The 24,026-nt window shown below is 41.1% G+C and overlaps 1 protein-coding gene across 4 annotated transcripts in view; it reads left to right on the top strand.

Moving 5' to 3' along the window:
- Positions 1 to 23,706, top strand: part of LOC308402453 (RNA-binding motif, single-stranded-interacting protein 2-like) — a 31,594-nt gene extending 7,888 nt beyond the window's left edge. For 2 of the 4 annotated variants that reach the window (XM_080891327.1, XM_080891329.1), the window contains exons 2-14: positions 2,448 to 2,611; positions 9,024 to 9,082; positions 10,765 to 10,856; positions 13,983 to 14,140; positions 14,293 to 14,372; positions 14,498 to 14,607; positions 14,780 to 14,823; positions 15,019 to 15,112; positions 15,421 to 15,471; positions 16,178 to 16,288; positions 16,413 to 16,493; positions 17,648 to 17,735; positions 19,474 to 23,706. In XM_080891327.1, coding sequence (XP_080747453.1) covers positions 2,448 to 2,611; positions 9,024 to 9,082; positions 10,765 to 10,856; positions 13,983 to 14,140; positions 14,293 to 14,372; positions 14,498 to 14,607; positions 14,780 to 14,823; positions 15,019 to 15,112; positions 15,421 to 15,471; positions 16,178 to 16,288; positions 16,413 to 16,493; positions 17,648 to 17,728 — 1,125 coding nt within the window. In that variant the 3' untranslated portion in view covers positions 17,729 to 17,735; positions 19,474 to 23,706. Of the gene's footprint in view, positions 1 to 2,444; positions 2,612 to 9,023; positions 9,083 to 10,764; positions 10,857 to 13,982; positions 14,141 to 14,292; positions 14,373 to 14,497; positions 14,608 to 14,779; positions 14,824 to 15,018; positions 15,113 to 15,420; positions 15,472 to 16,177; positions 16,289 to 16,412; positions 16,494 to 17,647; positions 17,736 to 19,473 lie in introns of all 4 variants that reach the window. The other 2 variants (XM_080891326.1, XM_080891328.1) reach the window with 1 other exon arrangement.
- Positions 23,707 to 24,026: the final 320 nt, after the last annotated feature.

The raw sequence follows: 24,026 nt of genomic DNA, 5'->3' as shown, positions 1-24,026 counted from the left end.
AAAATAGACACTTCCTTCCAGCGTCAGAGTCTTCATACAGGTTTGCATAAAAATAGAGGAAATGGTTTTATTTATAGAAATGTTCTTGATTTTTATCTTTGGTCCTTAAAATAATCTATTTATATTTCCAGTCTCACAGAGAAGGAGAAATGCAGCGTCAGGACTACAAAATATGATTACTGCAATAACGTGAAAGCTAATTACCAACCGTTGGGGGTGGAGACTTTTTTTTAAACTTTTTTATTTTTCAGTTTAATATTTTTTGCTTCTATAACAATGTACCCGCACACTTTAATGTAGGACCCGAGAGAAAGATTACACGTCACCACTATAACGTGACCGAGCATCAACAGCATAGTTACAGCACCGTGAATTTAAAGCTTTTTGCAATAAAGAGAAATTTCTGAAAGCCTGACAGAGATTTGCTTCTGAGCGTCAGTCGTCTCTGTCCAATTGTTAATATGAACTTTTATGCAGCTCTCTGTGCACATTTTTAGCCTTAACAACGCTTCAGCGGTATGTGTGCGTAGTTAGCCGTGTGACTGCAGACCGGTGATTTAAGGGGTGTTGTTGCAGTGATACGCTCACTGAATGAGACTTGGCTTTTTGGTAAAGAGAGTTTGAATGAGATTATAGGCCTCTGCTGTCCTCTTCTTTCATTCACAAATTAGCTGCCTGCAAAACATATTCATCAAGAATTTCACTGTGATGATATAGGACGACTCCTGTAGGCAGAAGTCTAACACACTTGTGAACATGTTTGAATATCCCTGGAATAAAAGATACAACGAAAATGGACAAAAGGGAGGCTGTGCTTCCATCTCATCTACCTGTCATGAAAAAAGTCTACATTCAAGCTTAAGTTGGTGGTGGAGTAGGGGGTCACAGGTCAGAAAGCCTGTCTTAAAGGGACCTCACGCCCTTATGGATACTGTCTAATTAGCAGAATTGAGCGATGCTGTCGGTGATCCCGGTGCGACCGTGTCGTCCTGCTGGGCCTTTTTTAAACACGACCAGATTGATCGGCGAGCCTTTTTTATTCCTCTGTCGTGAAATAAACCCATTGTCCTCCTGCCCAGCTTCACAGAAGCACCCTGCTAAGCTTATTTAGAAAGCATGCTTGATCTAATTCGTTCCTATACAACAGCAAGTTAAAGAAATTGGACTGTTAAATGAATGCGATTGAAGTCATTTTCTCACTGCAGACAGCCAGTTTCGCCTGTTCTGGTGAAGCTGGTGCGCTCTGTGTTTATTTCCCCAGTCATGTTTGGAAAAAAGCTACCAGATCTATTCCCGAAAGGAGAAGTTTTTTCTTTTCTTTCTTCACTGGCAAAGCGATAATAACATCATATTTATTCCATTAAAATGAAAGCATCTGCACAGTTACACAATCTTTTTGTTTGATATCTCCAAGGAGAGCCACGGTCCCACAGAGAGATTAGATGATGCACTTTTTGTTGCGCAACATCCGTTTCATGGTCCTAGCTGTGAGTCATCCATTAGTTTACAAGCAGAATTCACTGCCACCGAATCCTTGTAGAAAACAAACCAAAATAAGATAATAGCGGAAGTAAATGTCAAATGTTTGGCTCATGAGCATGTTTGTTCATATTTTTTAATAAAGTGATAAACTCCAAGTTTATTAATCTCTTTAAATTCTCCTTGTTTCTGTTTAGATTCGAGTCATTTCTGTAACCACATATCTGTCATCAGACATCAGCCGATGGGGTTCTCAGACTCATAATTATCGTGGATTAAGCTGATCCCTGTTTTTGCATCTAGCCGCCCGGGATCTTGTTAACCCTTTAACCTTAATGACTGTTTGAGAGGGGAAAAGATTACACTGTTAAAGTGAAGACTTCAGCGAGTTTCGGGAGCGAAAATAAATGCAGCGTTGTCAGTGTCTCGTTTTTGACGTATCTGCTTTTTTTCATTTGAGGTAACACGAGGCAGCGAGTCGCACTACAAAGTAGACATTGTTAACATCAAGGCTATTATTTATTTCTGCATCATGAGACTAACTAAATGTTGGTCTGAGATCTTTAGGTCTTTGGTTTTTGCACCACAGGATTGTTTTGTGTGGTTCTAGAAGTTAAAAAAAAAAAGGTTACCCAACATTGAGAAAGCATAAGAGGCCCCTTTTCCCTATGTGTGGAGCAGTCGGCCAAGAGGCCCCACATTCCCCTCAGAAAGCGCTATTGGTGAGTGTTGACATGAGGGCTGTGTGATATCACTTTTCGCAGCTCCCACATAATCATCTGTTTCATGCAGGATTACTTTCCATTTCTCCACATCTCTAAACACGCCTTTGAATTTTCACACTTTTAATAAAAACTTCAGCGTACTTGTGTAGTTTCTGCTGGCGTTTGAGAATATCAGCGATGTTTTTTCCTATAAATGTTTGTGCACAGTAAAATAATCGGTATGTTTCTTTCTTGCTGCAGCAGACCTATGTGTCCTCCGGCCACCAGATGGCACCCCCCAGTCCCAACACCAACAGTAGTAGCAACAGCAGTGGCGGTGGAGGGGAACAGCTGAGCAAAACCAATCTGTATATTCGCGGCCTCCATCCGGGGACCACGGACCAAGATCTGGTCAAGCTCTGCCAACCGTAAGTCATTTTTAAACTTTTGGTTATTTTGTACGTAGCACAGCAAGTCGAATTTTTATAAAGTTATAAAATCATCCTCTTTCTCATTTTTTGAGTTACCATCTATCTATCGTCAAGTGGAACATAAAACTATAGGTCGGCTGGGGTTAGCTTTGGAAAACATGAACACTGGATGAAGGAACAATCTAGCTTGCCTTTATTCCATCTATGAAATCCTCGCCTACCAAAAACACTGTATATAAAGGATTAGACGTGACCACAGTGACATCACTGATTGATAAGCTAAGTTCTGTTTCAAGTTTCGAGCCGAGTGTGCCGTTCTAGCTTTTTGTAACCAGTCACGAGTCCTAGATAGATCTGACTGTGAAGCTGAGGCACTAAAACCACCTTCACAATCCTACTGTTGACCAAAAAAAAAGACAAAAGGAACATTGTGCTGTTTTCAGTATAAATGGAAACTGCTGACGGAGACCATAAGCCCATCAGGAAAGTGCTATTTGACAGCCACGGGGTGTTAAACAACCAGACTTCTTTTTGCAGCCACCTGCTGGACCTTAGAAAGAAAGCACTTCTTCACTGGCTTCCTTTTCCAGATGTGGAGGCTACCTCCATCTTTTAAATACAGCCTTTGATTTTACACACACAGAGAACTAAAAATGGTTACACAATGGAGACTTTTTGGCAAACAACTTCACATTTTTTCCAGAGTCTAATTTTCACTGTAGCCATCGTAAACTAGATGCACTATGCAAATTCTTGTTTGTTTCTGTATGTAGACAGAAGACCTACTACAATCTGTGATATGCAATAACACTGTTCTACTGTGTGATGATTAGATGACAGTATGACTTGCAATACAACGTCTACACAGTTCAGTTGAGAGTTTTCCTTAGGTTGGTGTGGGGCTTACATTAGGTGTAGATGCTGTGTTTGAACGGGTGCAGTGATAAAGGACTTTTGCTGCTTTGTGTGAGATAAGAAGCTGCAAACACATTAGAGAACATCCTGCAACGTTTCTCTGATTCCTTTAGCTGACATGCTGTGTTTGCATCTAAGTCTTGCAGTGGTAGATGAAGCCCCAGACTTAATCTCATGTATGTAACAGTCCGTCCCATTGGCCACGTGTGTGCGTGCTGACAGTGAATGCGTGGTGCACGCCTTTCAGGTTGAATTTTCTTCATTGCACATGTTCCTCTCATAACAATGAAGAAACCGAGACTTATCTGTCGGTGCTAGTGGACACACATGTGTATTGAATGCTGATTGGGGCCTTTGAGGTGCTGCTACTTCTGGCCTTTAAACAGAATCAGGTTAGCTGCTAAGCTAAGTTTATCCTAACCTAAACCAACATATTCTGACTGTTGGAGTTATGGTGGTGCGCTCATATATACCAAGGTGTAACCTTAGTTTGGGTCTATGAAGCACTTAAAAATGCCTGTCTTATGTTAGTTGTGATAGGGGTGAGTCTTATCACAACTAAAGTCAGTTGAATTAATCTTGATGGGATAGGTGCTGAGATAAAGAAAAGAAACTTACAATATTTCCTCATTTAAACTCAGTGAAGCCAGACTTGTACACCTGGAAACAAACAGCCTAGCCAGTGTAGTTAGCTTTACAGACAAGCATGCAGTTAAACACCCAAACTGGTTTTTGGCTGCTGCAAGTGAGTGCTGTACGTCACAGAAGTGAACTTCAGCCCCACATCCATCAGGGCTCTTTCACAGTAAAAGCATATCCCTGTGAAGAAGCTTACACAACTTCTAATTTAAAAATGCCCGGTAATATTTCCAACATCACAGACCATCCATCTTTAAAACTTTGATTTTAATCATCCTGCCCATACAGAGAAAAGTATCAGAAGTATTAAAATCCACAGGGAGAATTTACTTGGCTTGTGACCACACATACACACACTCATGAATTGTCGTGTGTGTGAGCAATCTAAGAAGATCAGAAATGTGCAGATGTGAAACACAGGAAGTTTGAGTGTTAAAGAGATTTACAGAGAAGCCATTGTGGATTGGCAGAGAAGTGGAAAGAGGACGGAGACTTTAGAGGAGGGTGGGAGGGCTACTGTTGAAGGAGAAACTTAAATGAGCGGGGAAAAAAGTAGCATGGCCTGCTGGGAAAGAATGTCAGATGACCATATATGGGTTAGGGCTGTCTTTTAGGCCCCTTTGGGCTCCATAGTGTGCTTGGTTGGTGTTCTCCTGCAAAGGAGCCGAGGTAAGCGCAGGGTCACACAGTCAGTGCCCGTTGACCTTTTAAACTCATAGCATTGTTGTTGGGGAAGTCATAAATGACAGCTTTTATTTTTATCTTTGGTTCTAATTATAACTCAGTGATCAGTAAGTCTTAAGTGAGTTTTTTAGATTTCTTTAGTTTAAAGGCATCAGATCGAAACCAGAAAAAATAGAGATACCTAACATCAGGTCAACCAGTTTTTTTTAAGCACATTTCTATTGTCCATACAACAAACATAGTAGTTTCATTGTGCCTAATGAACTCACAGCAATGCCACTAAAGACCTTTGGTTTCTAGATAAATGATAGTTAAGTACAATTCAAGATCAAACTCACATTTATTTCACCTTAAAGTTGTTTCAGTCGGACAATATTCATACCTCGAGTACCGACATATAATCCACATTGATAATAAAAAATATTTAGACTTGATTCTCACCTAGACTTCACTTATATCTCTCATCTAAATTTTGCTCTTTGCTTGTAAATGCCAAACATTTTTGCTTTTTCCTAAATAATCAGACGCTTACTGTTCTGACATAATCAGGTGACAGGTGACAAAGTGCTTTCTGTAAAAAGAGTAGTGGATAAACTTAATGAAATTTGTCTCAGAAGGATGTGCGCGCATGTGTGTACGGCATCTTTACTTCCGAGGCTTTATATCAGTGAAAAGACACCGCTATAAAAAGAAACCAGTGGCTTTCAAGTCTGTTTTAGTTAAAGGTGACTGGTTATTTCAAATTTCCAGCTCCTTGTTTCTATTCATGGACCTTGCTAGATTAGCCTGGTGTGATTCAAATTTCAAAGAAATCCTTAGCGCAGTCCCTGAGGTTGTCTGCTGTCTGAAACTTGCAGTTCTGTTAGGTCCGTGTTTGTCAAAATAGGATTATTATGACTTCTGCAGCCATTTTTCTTTTATTTGGCGGTGTGGGACTGTTCTGTGTAATGCAGGGAAAGCAGCAGCACCACCACAAATGCTTCACGTAACATAGCAGGCTTCATTGACAATGCACGTGACATTGATTAAGTCAGCAAGAGCATGAATAACATGAAAAGGAGGAGATTAGGCGGAGGTGGGTTGCAAAGTGTTTTGCAGAAGTTGAGCCATCAGCTGATTTGGGCTGGCCACCCTCCTATTACAGTAGGTCAACTTCCTTTGACTGGCTGCCTCTCATAAACACAAGGGTTGAACTCCAGGTGGGTGGGGTTGCTGCTTTCATGGCAGAAGGGTGCTTTACCTTAACGTGATTATCCACCTTCATTAACATCGTAGTAGTAGAAAAAATGCAATCAGAATATTTGTTCAGGAATGAAATGTTGAACTGCACAGGAGCCTCAAAGTAACCAAAGCGTCCTGTAGTACAGAGTACGGCATTTGCATTCAGAATAAAGTGATGTAGAGGTAAAACTAGGGCTGCTCAATTAATCGAATTTTAATCACGATTACGATCTGGGCTTTCAACGATCATTAAAAATGACTGAGCCGATTATTAGCCCCTCCCTCATTTATCCGCGACACCTTAAAGGCCGGTCCGTGAAAATATTGTCGGGCATAAACCGGTCCGTGGCTCAAAAAAGGTTGGAGACCGCTGATTAAGAGGACCCGAGGGAAGCTCGGAAAGCTAAGCAGAAGTTATTTGGAGAGTGACTGCCGTTGGTTGAAAAGAGTTTAAAAAAAAAAAACTTCAGTGGTGTTGCACACTTTTTTATATAATTTTTTTAAAGTCATTGTTAACCCTTTAAAGCCGGTCAGAGCTGCATGCTCCGTTTTGCGTAACTATTTTTAAATCCCTGTAGAACCTGAACCGTGTAAGCTAGCGCAATAATTTGTTTTGCATATGAAACCGGAGGAGTTGTACTTACATCTGATGCCATCAGCTTGTCCTCGGTCACGGTTTCCTTCCACATATAGCTTTGCAAAAATTGCATAAAAAGCGCTTGCAGGAACAAAAACATAATACTCCAGAAACACGCTTTGCCGTTCCTATCAGCTGTTCCTAACACTTCCCACAGTGAAATGATGCACATGCTGTTTTCTTTGCAAATTTGCATCATAGGATTGTTTTTTGTTTTTCCTGCAGTATATAAAAATTGCTGTATCTCCAAAATAAAACTATGAAGACACTCAAAATAAATTTCCTGTGGTGGGAAACTATTTTTTGCAACTTTATTGTATTTAAAGTTTTGAGGGATAAACCTCTTAAATTTCTCCAAGTAGAAATATATGTAAACAAAACAAAAGCGATTTTCAATTTTTTTTGTAGTTTATTGCACTTTTTTGCAATTTATGTAATTACTATGGACTTAATGCATACATATTATTAAAATATGGGCTATAACAGTTGTATTGATGTATAGCAACTTGAAATGCTCCCACAAATGGCACTACAGCATGTAAAAAAATAATATAAGCTCTGGTGGACTTGGTTCTATAGTAGGTCTTAAAGGGTTAAATAAATATCGTCAAATAATCGTGATCTCAATTTCAGTGAAAATAATCGTGATTATCATTTTTGCCATAATCGAGCAGCCCTAGGTAAAACACAGCACAACATAGAAATACTTGAAGTATAATTACATGAAAATGTCACTGGACACATTCTGCAGTTTCTCGAATGGCTGTAAACAGCACAGCACCAGTTCAGCTTTGTATACTAACAAAAATCCACCATAAAATCAACTGTGTCCATATGTGAAAGCCAGAGGTCCAACTGTAAAACTTCATTTGGGCTTGAATGGGTTACATTATATCAGGGGTGTGTGTACATTCATGCCTAACAACCACTTTGCAGCTGTTAGATGACACTGGGACAGTATAAACATAGCCTGTGTTTATTTGGTAATGGCTGATGAATTATTAATGCCTGCAATAAGGAGCTTTTCTACCACTATAAACTGTGCAGCGGAGCTTCTAGATTATTTTAATTCATCATAATCGAAATGAATATATACGTTTATTTGAATATCAAACTTAACACACAGACATAAGCTAATAAGGTCAATGCAAACATTCAGTCATGCCCCACCGCGGTAACTGGAGTGGAGCCATAAACGTTGCTCCTATATAACTTCTGGTCTTTGCATTTAGGACAAAAGTGGAGGAGTAGCGATGTCTTTAAATTGAATTGCCAGTCATTACCCACGTCTCTGTTGTGACCATCAAACTTGGTCTGAGTCATGTGGTTAAACGTGCACTGAAACAAGGCCGGAGTGTAGGACCCAGCAGTGTGCTACCATGTGAGGGTGGAAAAACAGAGAGAGAGAGCGGGACGTGGTGGGAAGGAAGGAAGGCGAACTGGAGGGGTGAAGCATCAGGTTACAGTGTACATTCCGCCCAGACGCCATGTTGCCCAAACAGAGGAGCACCAGCCTCTCTCACTGGGTAAATTCACCAGACAAGGGCAGGTCTATTATACTGTAGTGCTGATGCACCGTCTTACAACACTGCATTCCATTAGTCTCAGCATGTTGCATAACACTTCTCATTTGCTGCCTTTAAGGTGATTTTCCTACTATCAATATTTATGTGGCTGGATGTATGCAGAAACTGATTTTCATCTTTTACTGACTGACCTTTGTTGTACGTCTCCGTTGACAGCTGTGAACCGAAATGACAGGTTAAGACATGAACTTGTGTTTCGCACGCTATATTCCTTCTTTTGTTTGTAGATGGGTGGATGAGAATGCATTTTCCTGAAAATTAATATCCCAGTTTGAGAGTCTGATGTTGCAAGTGACAAGACGTTTAAGCTGTATTTAAGTCAAAAATACCCTAAAGCAGAGCTGTATTTAGAAGAGAGGTGTTAGTGTGTTAGTCTGTGTGTGTGTGTGTCTGGTAAAGACAGGCCGGGAACAAATTGTTTTTGGCCCTGGGGTGCCGTCCCCTGTCTTCGAAAACAAAGTCGGGGAACAGAGTTACTGTATGGCGGCCTGAACAGAGACACGAGGGAGGAGTCAGACGAAGTTTTCAGTGCCTCTTAAGATCATTAAATGCACACAAATGGTTGCACAAAGGATTTTGTATTCGTGTTTACACCTGTAGTCTGGCAGCCAGGGGAAATTTATAAATATTGGCATGCATGTGGTAGGAGCAGATTCCTCTTGTTGCCTCGTTGTAACCTTGTCCACTCATTCATCCTGTATTCTGTGTTCTTGTCTCTTCCCTGAAGGTATGGCAAAATTGTGTCGACCAAGGCCATCTTGGACAAAACTACCAACAAATGTAAAGGTAAACTCTAATAATCTTTTCAAAGACTGGGTTGTCATGTTTTTTTTTATTTTTATTATTATTATATATACATATTTTTTTGAATGTCATTTTCAGTCATTCTTTGGCTGTGGCGAAGCATGCCATTTGTCAAAGGGTTAGGAAAACACTGTTTTCCTGTATGGCCCAGAATTAGATGGAACATCCATGTAAATGGTAAATGGCCTGTATTTATATAGCGCTTTACTAGTCCCTAAGGACCCCAAAGCGCTTTACATATCCATTCACACACTGGTGATGGCAAGCTACATTGTAGCCACAGCCACCCTGGGGCGCACTGACAGAGGCGAGGCTGCCGGACACTGGTGCCACCGGGCCCTCTGACCACCACCAGTAGGCAACGGGTGAAGTGTCTTGCCCAAGGACACAACGACCGAGACTGTCCAAGCCGGGGCTCGAACCGGCAACCTTCCGATTACAAGGCGAACTCCCAACTCTTGAGCCACGATCGCTCATAAGGCCTCAGTCACATAGCTCTAAAGACTCCAGATCAGTTGACATGTGCTTGCTGGAGTTTGCTGACTGCTGACAAGCAAAATCTGTTGCAAAGAGGATGCTCCACCTAAAACCTCACCGGATTGCTTTGGTCAGTAGCAGACTGCCACAGTCACCAATAGTTTGCACAGAAGGCATGTACTTGGCTGCAAACCCTTTGCTCTTGGAGATGTAGCGAAACTTGAAAAAGTGCAATGTAAACCACAAATGGAGAATGTTCACCTTACAAATAAAAAACACTGCTACCAACATGTTTCAAAAAGTGCATCTTTTAGTTTGAAGACAAATGTTCTCAATGGAAGGATGGCTATCGAAAAGCTTCCATTCTTAAGGAAGGGAAACATGGAGGAAAGGCTGAGGTATGCCACATTACACAGAACTGGACTGAAAATCAGTGCAAACCAGTTTCATGGAACGATAAATCCAAATTTGAAATGTTTGGTTCAAATTGTCATCATAATGTACAGACAAGGTCAGGAAAGAGGTACAACAGTGAGTTTTTGGAGCCCACTGTAAAACACGGTGGAGGCTCTGTCGTGGTTTGCAGCTGCTTTTAGGCCAGTAGTCTTGGGGACCTTGTCAATATTGATGGAATTGTGAATGCAGGAATGTACAGACATATTATGAACCACCATGCAATACCATCTGAAAAGCAACTGATTGGCAACGGCTTCAGTTTTAATGACAATGATCTCAAACACGCTGTAAAAGCAGTAGAGGCGCGCCTAGATGGAAAACACTCAGTGGAACACTATCAGTCATGGATTGGCCTCCCCAGAGCCCACACCTCAGCGTTATTAAACCACTGTGGGATGATCTTGACAGAGAATGAAGCAAAAGGCAGCCGACATCCAAAGAAGATGTCCTTCAAGAAGCCTGAAGAACTATTACAGAAGACTACTTAAGCTTGCGTATCAGATTCAGCTTGTAAGAATAAACGTGGTCAAACCAAATACTGACTTTCAAGCTTGTTAGAATTGCTTGCACATTTCAATGAATCACTGCACTCATTTCCCATTTTTCCAGCAAAATGTAAAGAAATGTGGCTCAACACTTTTGTAGAGTGCTGTATTCAGCAAGCGCATGGCATCTTTTCATGTACTTCCTGATGCTACAGCATTTTTACCATCAGTTTGTCTGTTTTACAGGCTATGGCTTTGTGGATTTTGACAGTCCAGCAGCAGCACAGAAAGCTGTTACAACTCTGAAATCCACTGGGGTCCAGGCTCAGATGGCTAAGGTAAGAATTAGCCAACTATCTTGTATCCATCTACCACTTGTTGCTTCCAAGTTTACCAGCCACCATTAGATTTAAACATGCCTTGTTTAGCCCATCACCCCGTCTTGTACCCGTATTGATCTTCAGAGAGCCATCAGCTCAAGAGTCATGGCCCCATTGCTGCGCACGTACACACACTATCATGTAAAAGGTTAAAAACTGTTACATGCAGTGGCCTAATTGGCAGCGACTGTGCTGTTGGAAAGGGTTCAAAGTAAACTCTTGTCTATAGGGAGGTGTGTGTGTACTGAGATGTCCCAGTGATGCACAGCCCAGACCTGCAGAAACAGTTTGCTGATCATATTTTTTATTGCTTGTTCCTCCGCTCTGTTCGGTCTCCTCTCAAATCCTCATTTTGCCTCTTTCTTCACTGTCCTCCGCACTACCTCCTGTCTCCTTCCCCCTCACGTACTTCATTTCTGTGCTGTGTATGTTACAAACCTGCTCCTGTTGTAGCACTTGTTCTGAACTCTGTTGTAGCACTTGTTCTGAACTCTTTGTCCAAGTGTCTGAAGTCAAAGCTACTCTTGTCGGCCCATTAAGCTGATCCCTCTGGCTCTGAGGCTCCCCATTGAAGGAACCCGGGGGGGAGGGTGCCACTACACCCGCTGTCAATGGGACAGGCACAATGGACTGGCATTGTCCATCGCCTGGGCCTGGGCCTGGGGCAGACACCAGCACTTAGTACACTCCACGCCGGCGTCCCTACCTCCTCCCTCTATCTTGCACCCAAACAGACCTGCAGCAATGTAACACCAGGGTCTCCCTCAGAGCAGCGCTGGAGAACTGTAACGGATACACACTGCCAGCTGACCTGAAACAGTCCAGTGCAACTAAAACCTGAGTCTAAGTTCACTGAGCTGCTTCTGTAAGAGTGCCATACAATCCTGCGTATCTTTGTACTTGACAAGTGCAACTGGACACCATAACCTGACTCACCCAGACAGCATGTGCTCAGTGAGAGGTGTTGATAACCACTATATAAACCTAAATATACACCGCCGTCTCAGAGTCAGTGGGTATTTCAGGTCAGCAAAAAAAAAAAGAGCTATAGTCAATGGTATTATCAATATCAAGGGCAGGTTCACCTGCCAGCAGCTTCACCATGGCTGCTGCAGTGTTATTCACAAACACAATGAACCACACCTTGAACTAGATGTCCTTAGAGTGTGTGCTAAGTCCCTGAACGGGCCACCCCAGCCTCCAGGCTGCAAGCCCAGAGGAGCTGCGTGTGTAGGGGCAGCGAAACAATGGCAAAGTTAAAAATAGAGCCCCCTCCACCCCACCCCCTCTGTTTGTTTTTTTTGTTTTTTTTCTTTTTTACTTCTCAGCACCTCCCTGTTTGAACTCAGACGTCATCACCCACACGCTGCTCGACACACAAACACCCAAGCGAGCTAACGCGCAGACACACCTTAACAGACATAGCTCGGTGAAGGCCTGGCACAGACAATACACGGTGACACCTCAGCAAATCCCATTCATGCGCCTGAGCTGCGCGCGGCAACATTTTAATACAGCAGGAGGAAAATTGTTAGAATATCAAACCGTCTGCCGCGTGCGCCGGCCGAGCTAAAAGGAAAACAAAAAAAGGGAAAAGGGGTGGAGTTTTTTGTTTGTGTTTGTTTTGTCATATGGCTTTGAATTCCATTACTGTCAGCTGGCCTATGACCCCTGCGGTTTGCTCCTCTGTTGCATAATAGCTGTGTTAGCAGGAATGACGGCAATCACAGAAAATAGGTTATCTCTCCACCAGATGGCTGAGAGTAGGAGATACTCATGTAGGCTATAAAACATTTAAGATAGCTGTTGACATACTTTAATTCCATAAATGTTCTCAGGAATTCTTCATTGTCAGATCGCCACCTCTGTCAAATGTGCCCGAACAGCTTGGCAAGTATCTGAGGTACTGGCTGTCCTCTCCTGGTTGTTGCTTGGATCAGTCCAGTCTAAACAGTTGTAACTCGATTTGCCTCGCTCGCTGACAGCTTCTGATAGCTTCTTCTCCATCCAAATTTAAAAAGCTTTTATTATTTGTGGTGTGCAGAGCTGTTTGATTGCATGCAGCAGGCACTGAAAAGAGGAGATAAAATGGTATAGAGAGCAGCCTGCTAGTCAGAAGACACCCATCTGTCTTCTTTTCTAGTTTCACTCTTTTTCTGTCATTCTCCTTTCTAATTGCCCAAATGACTGCAGAGGCCTGGGTAGGTCCTACCCTGCAAGTTTCCTCCTTCCGTAACAAAATATCAGCCTTTTGAGTTATTAATTTCCTCCCTCTTTCTTCGCTCTCCGTTTTTTTTTTCCTTCCCCTGTTTTTTAGCCCAGCCTCTTTTTTTTTTTTCATGGTTGCCAGGCTCCTGTTGCTCTGTGAACTCTTTAACTTCATGCCTGGCTTCCTGTCTGCTTCTGCATAGTCACACAAGGTTTCGCTTTCAAGTAGTGCCACCAAATGATCTCTCCTCTTAATTTACTCACAGATCAAGATCTCTTCATTAGTCAAAATTATAAAAAAAAACACGACTCGCTACCCCTGTGCACAAATTAATGCTTTGCAAATGTCAGAGTGTTTTTTTTTTTTTTTTAGCGTGCACGCAAGGTTTTTCAAATCCTCCTCAGCTGTGGCAGTGACATATAGAAAGTGGTGAGAGATTATTCAGGGTTTCCCTTTATTGGTCTGTCACTAATTGCTTAAAAACATTTCAGCAGGTTCTGTTACTAAATTATGCTTGACACGCAAATGTAATTTAATCAATTTGCCAAGTGCAGTGGCAGGTGTTGATGGAAAGACGGGTCGCACTGCTGCCTACACAAAAATTTGTGCCGTGTGGAAAAAAAGATTTTTGAAAGTGACAACATTTTTCTATTTGCAAGAGTGCCAGGAAAGTGTGCTATAATATATATATTTTTAAATTGAAGCCGGGAGAACTTCACGCTTTAAGCAACTGTAAATACTTGATTAAAGCAGCGGCGTCTGCACCGACACGGTCGCTTTGAGATAAATAATAAAAAGTCGGCGCCGCGTTTCCTCATTCAAAGCTTAAGAAGATGCACGAGCGAATGGATTCTCATTTCTCACTTTCTGTATAGCAACAGGAGCAGGACCCCACCAACCTCTACATCTCCAACCTGCCCGTGTCTATGGATGAGCAAGAGCTGGAGAGCATGCTCAAGTCTTTTGGCCAGGTCATTTCCACCCGCATCCTCCGAGATGCTAATGGGACCAGCCGCGGCGTCGGATTTGCCAGGTCAGACTGTGGCCTCGCATGGTGGCCCATCGTGTCTTGAGCACATTTTCTGTTATCAATTACGTGTAATTTGTGCAGCTCTGGCACGGACCAACCGAATGCAAACAGCGCTTCTCGAGAGGGATTAATTTTAACTCTGTCTGGTTTTTCAGGATGGAATCCACGGAGAAGTGCGAGGCCATAATTCAGCATTTCAATGGCAAATTCATCAAGACTCCACCAGGAATACCCGGTGCGTGGAATGTTTTTTTTGTATTATAGAAACCTGATACTGTTGTAAGTGCTGGAGCTGAGTGTGTTTTCTTCTCCACTGTGATCAGTGAATTCACTCTCTTGTTTGACCTGTTGCTTTCTCAGTGCCCACAGAGCCCTTATTATGTAAGTTTGCAGACGGAGGTCAGAAGAAGAGGCAGAACCAGAGCAAATATCTCCAAAATGGAAGACCTTGGGCTAGAGACGGAGATACGGTAACGTCTTTTTTTCTCTCCTCTAAAATTCTGGAGAAAAATCACATCAAGTACATACTGGAAAGTTTTGAATTTAATCGTCCACACTCTGTGCTAGCAGACTGTTTTAGTACGTACTGCACCGGTGTTTGCATGACCTCACTGGTTCTGAATCCCTTTTTTGTTTTCCCAGGGAGGAATGACGCTTGCATATGACCCCACAGCCTTACAAAATGGGTGAGTGGTATGCACGGACTGACTAAAAACAGTCCCAGCCCTCCAGGAAAATAAACATAGCAATCAGAGACTGGTAAAAGGCTGCCCTCTGCTGGACATTGCAGGAACTCAGATATGTTGCTAAATTAGCTGGAAATTGTGGACATGTTGCAGTTTCCTTCATGTTTTCTTCTTGTTGCTCTGTGTGTTTGGCAGCTTCTACTCCTCACCTTACAGTCTGGCTCCAAATCGAATGATTGCTCAGACTTCCCTCTCTCCCTACATGCATTCTCCTGTCTCATCATACCAGGTGGGACTTTTCACTCTGTTTATATTCAAATTATTAGTAGTTTTGTTTGTTCATTTTTAGCCCTGCTGGCTTTTAAAATCTGCATGAAAGTGAATCATGTATTTTTCTGTTGCTTTTCTGTACCGAATCCCTCATTAAGGTCACGTTATGTAAGTTAACATGCAGAACGGCTGCTTTCATCCAGGTCCTGTCTCTGTTCTTGTGACCTTTTTGTGCCAGCTTACACATTAAGGGCTCTGAGGGGACTGTGACAGCACCAGATGAAAAATATCGAAAAGTAATTTTGCGATGTACTCCCGCCTCTACAGGTACACAACCCGTCCTGGATGCACCATCAGTCATACCTCATGCAGCCAGCTGTGAGTATCCCTTCTGGTCAATGCTTTCTGGTCTTTTCACTTGGCCCACAGGGCAAAAAAGCATAAACAAAAGTGTAAATGCAAAAAGCGCTTGAAGCAGGATATACAAATCAAAGTGTCACAGCAATGAAAAAGAACATAGTTCTTTCTGTTACATGGAAATCAACAGGAACAAGCGGCCTCAGTGGTCACACAGGAAGCTGTAATATTTATTGGATCCCTGATAGTTGTGATCTTTAAGCGTACGCTTTAAGCATTGACCTGCTTTAGGGAACGCCATTCATGAATTAGTCTCAATACTTTTTTGTGGTTGTAATTACGCTGCATGTTAAACTGGACAGTGTATCTGTAGCTGCCCAGCATCAGCTGCATTGCTGCCACTATCTGAACTTGACCAGTGGCAGCTATGATTTGCATTAACCAAATGAAAGGAAAAATATCTTCTGCTGGGTCAGCTTTTATGGAAAAGGGATCAGGGTGCGTGCCGAAGCCATGTGGAAAGCTTAAAGAGGAATGCACACCTGAAAGGGCTTTTGTTTCATCAGTAGATATCTACAGTTTAAAAAAAAAAAAATTAAACGTGTACCAGTGTTATTAATAAAATATGATGAATATTAACCTCTGCATTTTAACAAAATGTAGTTTCTAGGTCATACATGTCACACTCTGGGACTGCATTTAGGTGTGTGTCTCTGTGCGTTCGCAGGGTACAGTTATTACCCCAACAATGGAACATGCCATGTCCATCCAGCCCACATCCATGATGGGACCTCTCACCCAGCAACTAAGCCACCTGTCTCTGGGCAGCACAGGCACAGTCAGTACCAACAGACACACAAACAACTGTCCCCGTCACTAACGACATTTACAAGTGTAATTATTTGCGTGAAATACTAAACACACAGTCACAGATTTCGTTTTCCTCCCTGTCTTCCCTACAGTATATTCCGGCCAATACAACTATGCAGGGGACCTACATCCCCCAGTACACCCCAGTGCCTCCTTCCAGCGTCCCAGTAGAGGTATGAAACGTTTCCTAATGTCTTAATGATGTTTTGTTTTTCCATGAGGTGGCTGGCTCAAAATGAAAACTCCTTTGTGGGACATGCTGTGTAACTAATAATTGAACGTGGCTAAAGAAATGGAGGTGGTTGTTCAAAGGTGCCAGCTGGCTGATTGAATTCACTCGATATCCCGAGAGCCCTTTTAAAGTGATCGCGAATTTACCAGCTAAACCTTTAACTGCGGCGTACGTCCCTGTGTCTGTGAAGTCATTTTGTTGATGTTTTTGAGATCAAAATGACTTAGCAGTGCTGTCCTGCCTTCTTTTTAATCTGTGAAACAAATGTGCCTAGTTTAGGTTGCAACTGCTCATTTTCCTTATTCATTCATAAATCTGCCAGATATTTGATTCATTAAAAATTGTCAAATAATGAAATATTGAAAAGCATCTGTCATTTTGTTGCTTTATTAGGTAAACAGCACCACTTAAAAGTGCTTTTAAGAAGCAGCAAAAATTCTTCCATCGTGTTGATTATCTGTTGAATGACTGATTATTCCAGGTCAGCACATGTGTTTGCTGCTTGAACCAAAGAGAATATTTCCAGCTGGGAGAACCTGTATAAATGGAGTGTCTGCTTCTGTTTCCGCCCAACATTGGGCTGAGTCCATGTGTAACCTTTGATAACCTGAATGCAGCCATATGCGAACCTCAGATTTAAGACTATTACCTAACCGGGCAAGCTTTGGCAATTTCTTTATGTCTTTCTTTATTTACTTTGGCCATCACTGCGCAGTCTGTGTGTTCCAGGGCTGTATTGTGGCAGATCCAGGCAGAGTGCTCTGCAGTAGGGCCTCTGAACCTGTGGGGTGTTTTTAAGCCATTTGCTGAATGGAGCTCAGTGATAGCAGTGGTGGCCTCTTAGGTGACCTTGTGAATGAGAAAATGGATGATTTATGAATGAAGTACAACAGAAAGCACATGAAAGGGGGAGGCTGTGAGTTTAAATCCAATATTTGCTCTTTGTGCATGCACACAAAAGGATAAGATGCATTTAATGTGATTAGGAAGGGAGTTTTAAAATATCGTCTGTCTCCTTTATGCTAACATCTGTGTGGTTGTCATGAATTATTAAGTTGCTAAACCTGACTTTTCTTTTCTTTTCTTTTACCCCAGGAAAACGGTGGCCAGCAGCAGCAGGTTGCAATGGAGACTCCTACAGAACACACAAACTACTCATACCAACACACCAAGTAAAGCTAAGGTAGATAAGGTCGCTCCTTCCTGCAAATTACAAATATGTAGACGTTTGTAAATTGCTTAATTAGCAAAATTGTAATGAGCATGAATGAAAACACAAGTCGTGGTTAAAAGGGACACAGATGATTACAATGGTGAAAATATTACTAAGTTAAAATAACTTTTTTTAAGGAGGTTTCCACAAATCAAAAACTCTAGAAAAATAATAATAATAATGGATTACATTTATATAGCGCTTTTTGAGACTCTCAAAGCGCTGTACAATTCCACTATTCATTCATTCTCACATTCACACACTGGTGGAGGCAAGTTACAGTTGTAGCCACAGCTGCCCTGGGGCGAGACTGCCATATCGCGCCATCGGCCCCTCTGGCCATCACCAGTAGGCGGTAGGTGAAGTATCTTGCCCAAGGACACAACAACCAAGACAGACAGAGCTAGGGATCAAACCGGCAACTTTCCGGTTGCAAGATGAACTTCCCAGCCCTCTGAACCACGGTCACAATAAAGACATGATGGTCATTGTGGCTTCTGGATGGGGGCATGTTTATGAGTGTTGTTCTTTGTATAGGGACTTTAAAACTGAGAAATTCTCTGTACACTCCACCTACATATGTGGTTAAACGTTTCTCAGTTATTGAGCCTTTGAAGAGCAAAATATCAAATATTTTAAATGTAATTGTTTGTGGCAGTGCTACAAGCTGATCGCCTCTATGCCACATCGCGTTGATGCAGTAAGCCGAGGGGAAGGAGCCTGAACTAAGCACAGAGTGTATAAATGAACATGCTTTTCCGAAGCTGGACATTATTTTATTGTAAATCCTTTTTTTTTAGTTGCTCTTATGAAAGATTATAATCTGATATTAGATACTGGATTTCTAACTTTCATGAGCTATAAGCCTGTATGCTGTTTGTCATATCCTTGCCTGGACATGTGCACCACATCCAGGGCTGCTGCTGCCATGTTTAGATCCCACCCTGGAAGTCCCCATTCTTCCCACTTTAAACTATCCGCAGTGGTTACCAGATCTTCTCTGCTGCGTCAAAATTGCAACCCTCATGGTAAAGAGGTTGAAAACACAGGGCATGCGGTGAGTGAAGATTGTGCTGCTGTGACTAAAAAACATTTTCACGCCAGGCCGCAGCACGGCTGAGGCTGTTTGCACCGAGTGGTCGTCTCACTCTGGGGTACTTCATTGGTGCATCAACCGGTGATTGTGAAAAGAAAGAAAAGGAGAAAACAGATGACAGATCATTTTCCCGAGGTGATAAATCACTCCAAGGTTTGAAAACTGCCTCAGCGGGAGCCAACTGTCATCACCATCGGCTTTATCTGACACCAAGTTTATGTTTGCTCTGAGGTAAGTTTGAGGTCAGCGGTTGCTAAGCACAGACTTCCAGTCAGGCATCTAAAGGTCACTGCAGTGCTGGAAGCGGTCCAGGTATGCACAGTGACGCAACCTTAAACTCAATAGCAGCCAAACCGGAATCAGGTGTGGTTCGTGCTTTCAGTGATCGTAGAGGTAGACGGTCACGCCGTGTGTATCCATCGGCTGAAAAAACTCAAAATAAGGAGTAGGAAGGAATGATTTGATATTGCATAATATGATTTTAAGAGGAAGACTTTAGCTAATTATGTCTGCTATGGTCTAAAAGCATCTCATGCAATGTTTTCTAAACTATGATCAGTGCAAGTGCGCGAGTGGGTTTAGAGTGTCAACGCTGAGTCGTGTGTTTTGCAGCTCCCGGCAGGGTGGGGCCGAGGCTGCGAAATGAATCCAACCGAACAGGATTCAGCTGGAAGAGATCTGTGCTCCATACCATCACCAAGCAACCCGACTTGAACATGGATGACAAAAGGAACACGTGTATGCCTGTGAGTGTGTTTGTTTGTGTGCGTGCGTGTGTGTGTTTGTCTGTTGTTTGTCTATTTCTGTGTTTTTTGTTTTGTTCTTTTTTGGGGGGGTTTAAAGAAAAAGGACAACACTTAACATCATCAGACTTTTCAGCTCACATCCTCAAGAGCTGATCAACCAAAGGTGGGAATCTTCTTCAAGAGAAGCTTTGATCTATTTTGATAACTGAAAAAAAAAGGAACGTAACAAAAAAAGAAGTTTAAAAAACTCTTTGGAAAAAAAAAATTAAAAGAGGAGGAAAAGACAGAGCATTATTTTTGTGTACGTAATATAGCAAATTCTTATTTTTAACTGAGCATTCTGGATGTTTCAGAGTGATTCAAGGAAGAGTTGAAACACAATGTGTCTTTTTGATTTTTTGTTTTTTTTGTAAAATATGCAAAGGTTTATTTTTATTTCCTGATGTCTGTTGTTGTTTGACATTCTATTTGCAGCAGCGGGACGGGTTGGGGTTCGGGGGTGTGCGGGGAGGGGGGCAATTTGTACAGATTTTAAAAAAAGCAAAAAAAACCTTACAAACACTTCCGCTGGTCTGGTGTGTCGAGTCGCTCTGACTGTGGGAGGCAAACCGTTTAAAGCTACTTCTTCCTGTAACTGCTGCAGAGATTTCTCATCACGCACAGATGATGACAAACATCGACTGTTTATAGTTTAGTCAAATTAATTCTTCTCTTTCTTGTTTTTTCGTTTAACTTTAAATCATTCTTTCATAAGAGAACAAAAGACAATCAATTATTTATATTTATATTTGAATTATAGTTCTATTTTTTAGAGGTTCTAGATCAGCGAGGCATACGTTTATACAAAAGGAGTTATTTAATACTGTAGTCAATGAAAACATGAAAGAGCTCCCCCCCCCCTCCCCCCTAGCTGAGCTCCAGTGTTTGGCTCATGAATTTAATTTTTAATTATTTTTTTATGATTGGATCACTCTCAGTCCACATATGCTTACAAAAAAAACCTGCACCTACTGTTAATAGTTAATACTTTACTACATCCTCGTCCATGAGAAGTGGTTTTAAGCGGTTTTGTGGTGGCGAACCATCAGGTATCATTGAATTCATCCTCTGCCTGAAGTGGTGACGTGTGCCCGCATTACAAAGGAGAGATTATGTGAAAACAAAGAGCAAATGCAGTGACTAAATTAAGACGTAGCTTAGTGAAAGCAATGAGGGATATCGAATGGAAGACTAACAAAATCCCTGAGAATAATTAGTTTGAGAGGAAAGGGAGCTGTAAGTCTTTTTTTTTTTTTCAATGCTGCTGTCACCTGAGTTTGATTCTTTGTCAGTGATTTTTGTTTTTTAGTTTGTAGAAAGTTAAGTGTCTTCTGTTTTTTCTCTCTCTCTCTTTTGTCTTTCACTTGAAAGTCTTTGAGCTAATTTGCCTTATTTTTTGATGAGTTAATCTTACAAGTAGATTAGATTTTAGCTGTAGATTTTTAGCTTTTTATGGAGTCGGTTTTTTTTGTTTGTTTTGTTGACGCTGTTTTCTTGTGCACGTTGTTTTCTTTTCACATGAATTTCCGTTCCAAACCTCGCGTCGTCTGTCCCGACATTGCGTCTGGCCTCTTTAGCAGAAAGCCTTCCAGAATGGAGAGCTGAACCAAACAGTGACTTTACTTAGTGCTGATCCAAATCACTTCTACTGATGCTGCTGCATCGGGCTCGGACAAGCTCATAAACACACAAACCTGGGCTGTTTTCAGCTTTTTAAGTCAGCACACCGAGTTAAGCTGTCACCACGTACATCCAAACATGTTGAACTTTAATTTATACGGATATCAAAAACTGTACATATGTAGATAATAGAAATAATGGTTTTACAAAGGACTGCTCACTAGACCATGGAAGTGCCATTAAAGATGATTCTTACAGCCTTTAGTGAGACAGCAAGTCTGAATGACTTTGTGAGTGATAAAAAAAAAAAAAGTCTGCAAAAACTCTTTCTAGCTAAGCCTTAATGTTTTTCCTCTGGACGAACTGCCCGGTTTCACATAGATTTGACATGAGTTTGTATATACTGTGGAAATGGCAGCAGGGTTGTTTGAACTTTGAGTCAGTTGAGTTAGGCGTAGAATTACCAGGAGCTTTTCTTCCTGTTCTTTAACCATTCATGTTTGAATCCAGTGAAAAGACGAACGAGATAACATCTTCCCCAAGGCTTACATTGTTTTTTTGCAATTTTTCTGTTGTACATTTCTGCAACCAAAGATGTTTTAGCCACCCACCGCTGTCTCCAATCTCCCAAGATGCTCGTATGTTTTGTGTAATGGTATAAAATGCCTTTTATTGACTCTAAGAAAGAGAAAGAATGCAATAAGAGTGTTAACGTACACTCAATATTCCAAATTATGACTACAGTTTGAGGACTTTTTCAGCTCTGTCTTAGAAAGTGTTTTTGAAAAGAACAAATCCAGCTGCTTAACCCTAGTTCCCCTTAGCTTACATAATGAGTGCAGGACAGCATGCGAGCAGACTTTACCGAACTCAGCTACAGCCCGACCGATATATCGCCTGCCGATATTATTAGCTGATTGCCGATATGTCGGTGTCAACATTTATAAAGCCCGCTAAGCGAAGATGAGACGAGAGAAACACCTTTCCACCATGTTATGTGTTGACACTGCATGGTTTGTCCACCAGAGGGCACATGTTTGGAATTCTGCAAAACAACAACCGGCTGATCCGAGCAGCATAAACAAGGAATCCACAACTTGTGATAAGAAAACATTATTTTTAGATAGCATTGTCATATTGTCTTAGTAAGGACACAAAAACAAATCTACAAACCAAAAAATTTATGTTGAAAGAAAAAAAAAGTATCAGCCGATATTTGAATCACCAGCTATCGGTACTAGTATCGGTCTTAGAATCCTATATCGGTCGGGCTCTTGACTCAATGGACATTAAGAAAAACGGAGCACAGATTTTACGATTGGTGCAAACACGAACATTTTCAGACACAAGCAGATTTTGTAAATAGCCTGTCTTTCCTTGCACTTCTTTCACCGTTTTTTTCCCTTTCTTCTTGTGTGTTTTTGTGATTTTTAATTTTTTAGTATGAATTATAACCTGTCCAGAAAACACAGTGACTTGCAAGTTTTCAGATTCAGCGCACCATGAAGGAAAATGTTCTGAGAAATGCTATTCCATATATTAGCCATCACTTTTAATACAAAACAAGATTTTGAAACTATGAAATGACCACTTGTTACAATGCAGTGTTTATTTATTTTTTTAAAGCAGAGCTGACAGGACAGGAAACTAAAGGAACTGGCCTTTTAAATGACATAACAAATATAGGAATACTAAGACTACATGGAAAGTACACAATATTTGAAATAAAATAAAAAATACTCATTGCACTTGCATTTTTAGTCCGCATAGATTTGTAAATGCTATTTGTATCCATCCTAATGTCAATTTGACGGCTTATTTCATAGTTTCAAACCATTTTGCTGCTAAAACAGGATTTCCAAACAGCTGGTTTAATAACGTCACATCTGGATTTTCAAAATGTTTCATTTTATTTCAGTTTGGTTAATACCAGTGTCGCAATTTTTTTCTTTTTAAACAATTGAGTCATACTGTTGTGTAATACTACAGTTTACTATAATGTTGCAGTAGTGAGCAGTTTAACTAGATAAATATTCGATCATTTTAGCAAGAAATGCTGTCTTAAAGTAACATTTTTGATCCACAAACACAGCTCTACACTGTATAAACTGTATTGTGTGGATCACAAGCTTTTTGAAAATTCAGATTGGCGCATTTCACTATCTGTTTGTGAATAGTTTTCTTATTTATACAAGAACTCATTTTGTACAGTTTTGTTAGAGGAAAGAGGTTTTGATATTTGGTTATTTTGCAAATGCCATTTGGCTACTTTTGTCTTCCTGTGCCAGAGTTGCTAAATTGTCTGTAACTTGTGTTTTTGTTTTTCTTTTGTTGTTGTTGTTTTTTTTTTAATTGATTGAGATTTTACTTCTTTCTTGGTTTTCTCTTTGAATTTGAATATGTCAGTTTTCTTTTTTAATAAAAGTCTTGTTTCAATGTTTTTGTGAGTGATTTATTATTGGCTGTTAAATTTTTGCTAAATTAGGGGTGTATATTACATATTATGGATGCCTGATCTTGCAGTATCATTAGTCTTATTTTCTTAATCTTTAAATTGAATTCGTTTTTGCAGGAAGCTAAAGTCCACCTGCTTAAATAAGTACTTAACCAATAACATGGCAACAACTGCATTTAGGAACGTAGATATGGTCGAGTCAACCTCCTGATGTTCTGACACATGGAAAAGAAAGTTGATTTAATAGGATAGCAATTTCCATTTCCATCTCTTTATGAGCAGTGTGCCAATCTTGATGGCTGATC

This window comes from Rhamphochromis sp. 'chilingali' (genome assembly GCF_963969265.1).
Source record: "Rhamphochromis sp. 'chilingali' genome assembly, chromosome: 9".
NCBI classification, from domain to species: Eukaryota; Metazoa; Chordata; class Actinopteri; order Cichliformes; family Cichlidae; genus Rhamphochromis; species Rhamphochromis sp. 'chilingali'.
The sequence above is the reverse complement of the archived record's forward strand: the minus strand, read 5'-3'. Positions and strand labels throughout refer to the sequence as shown.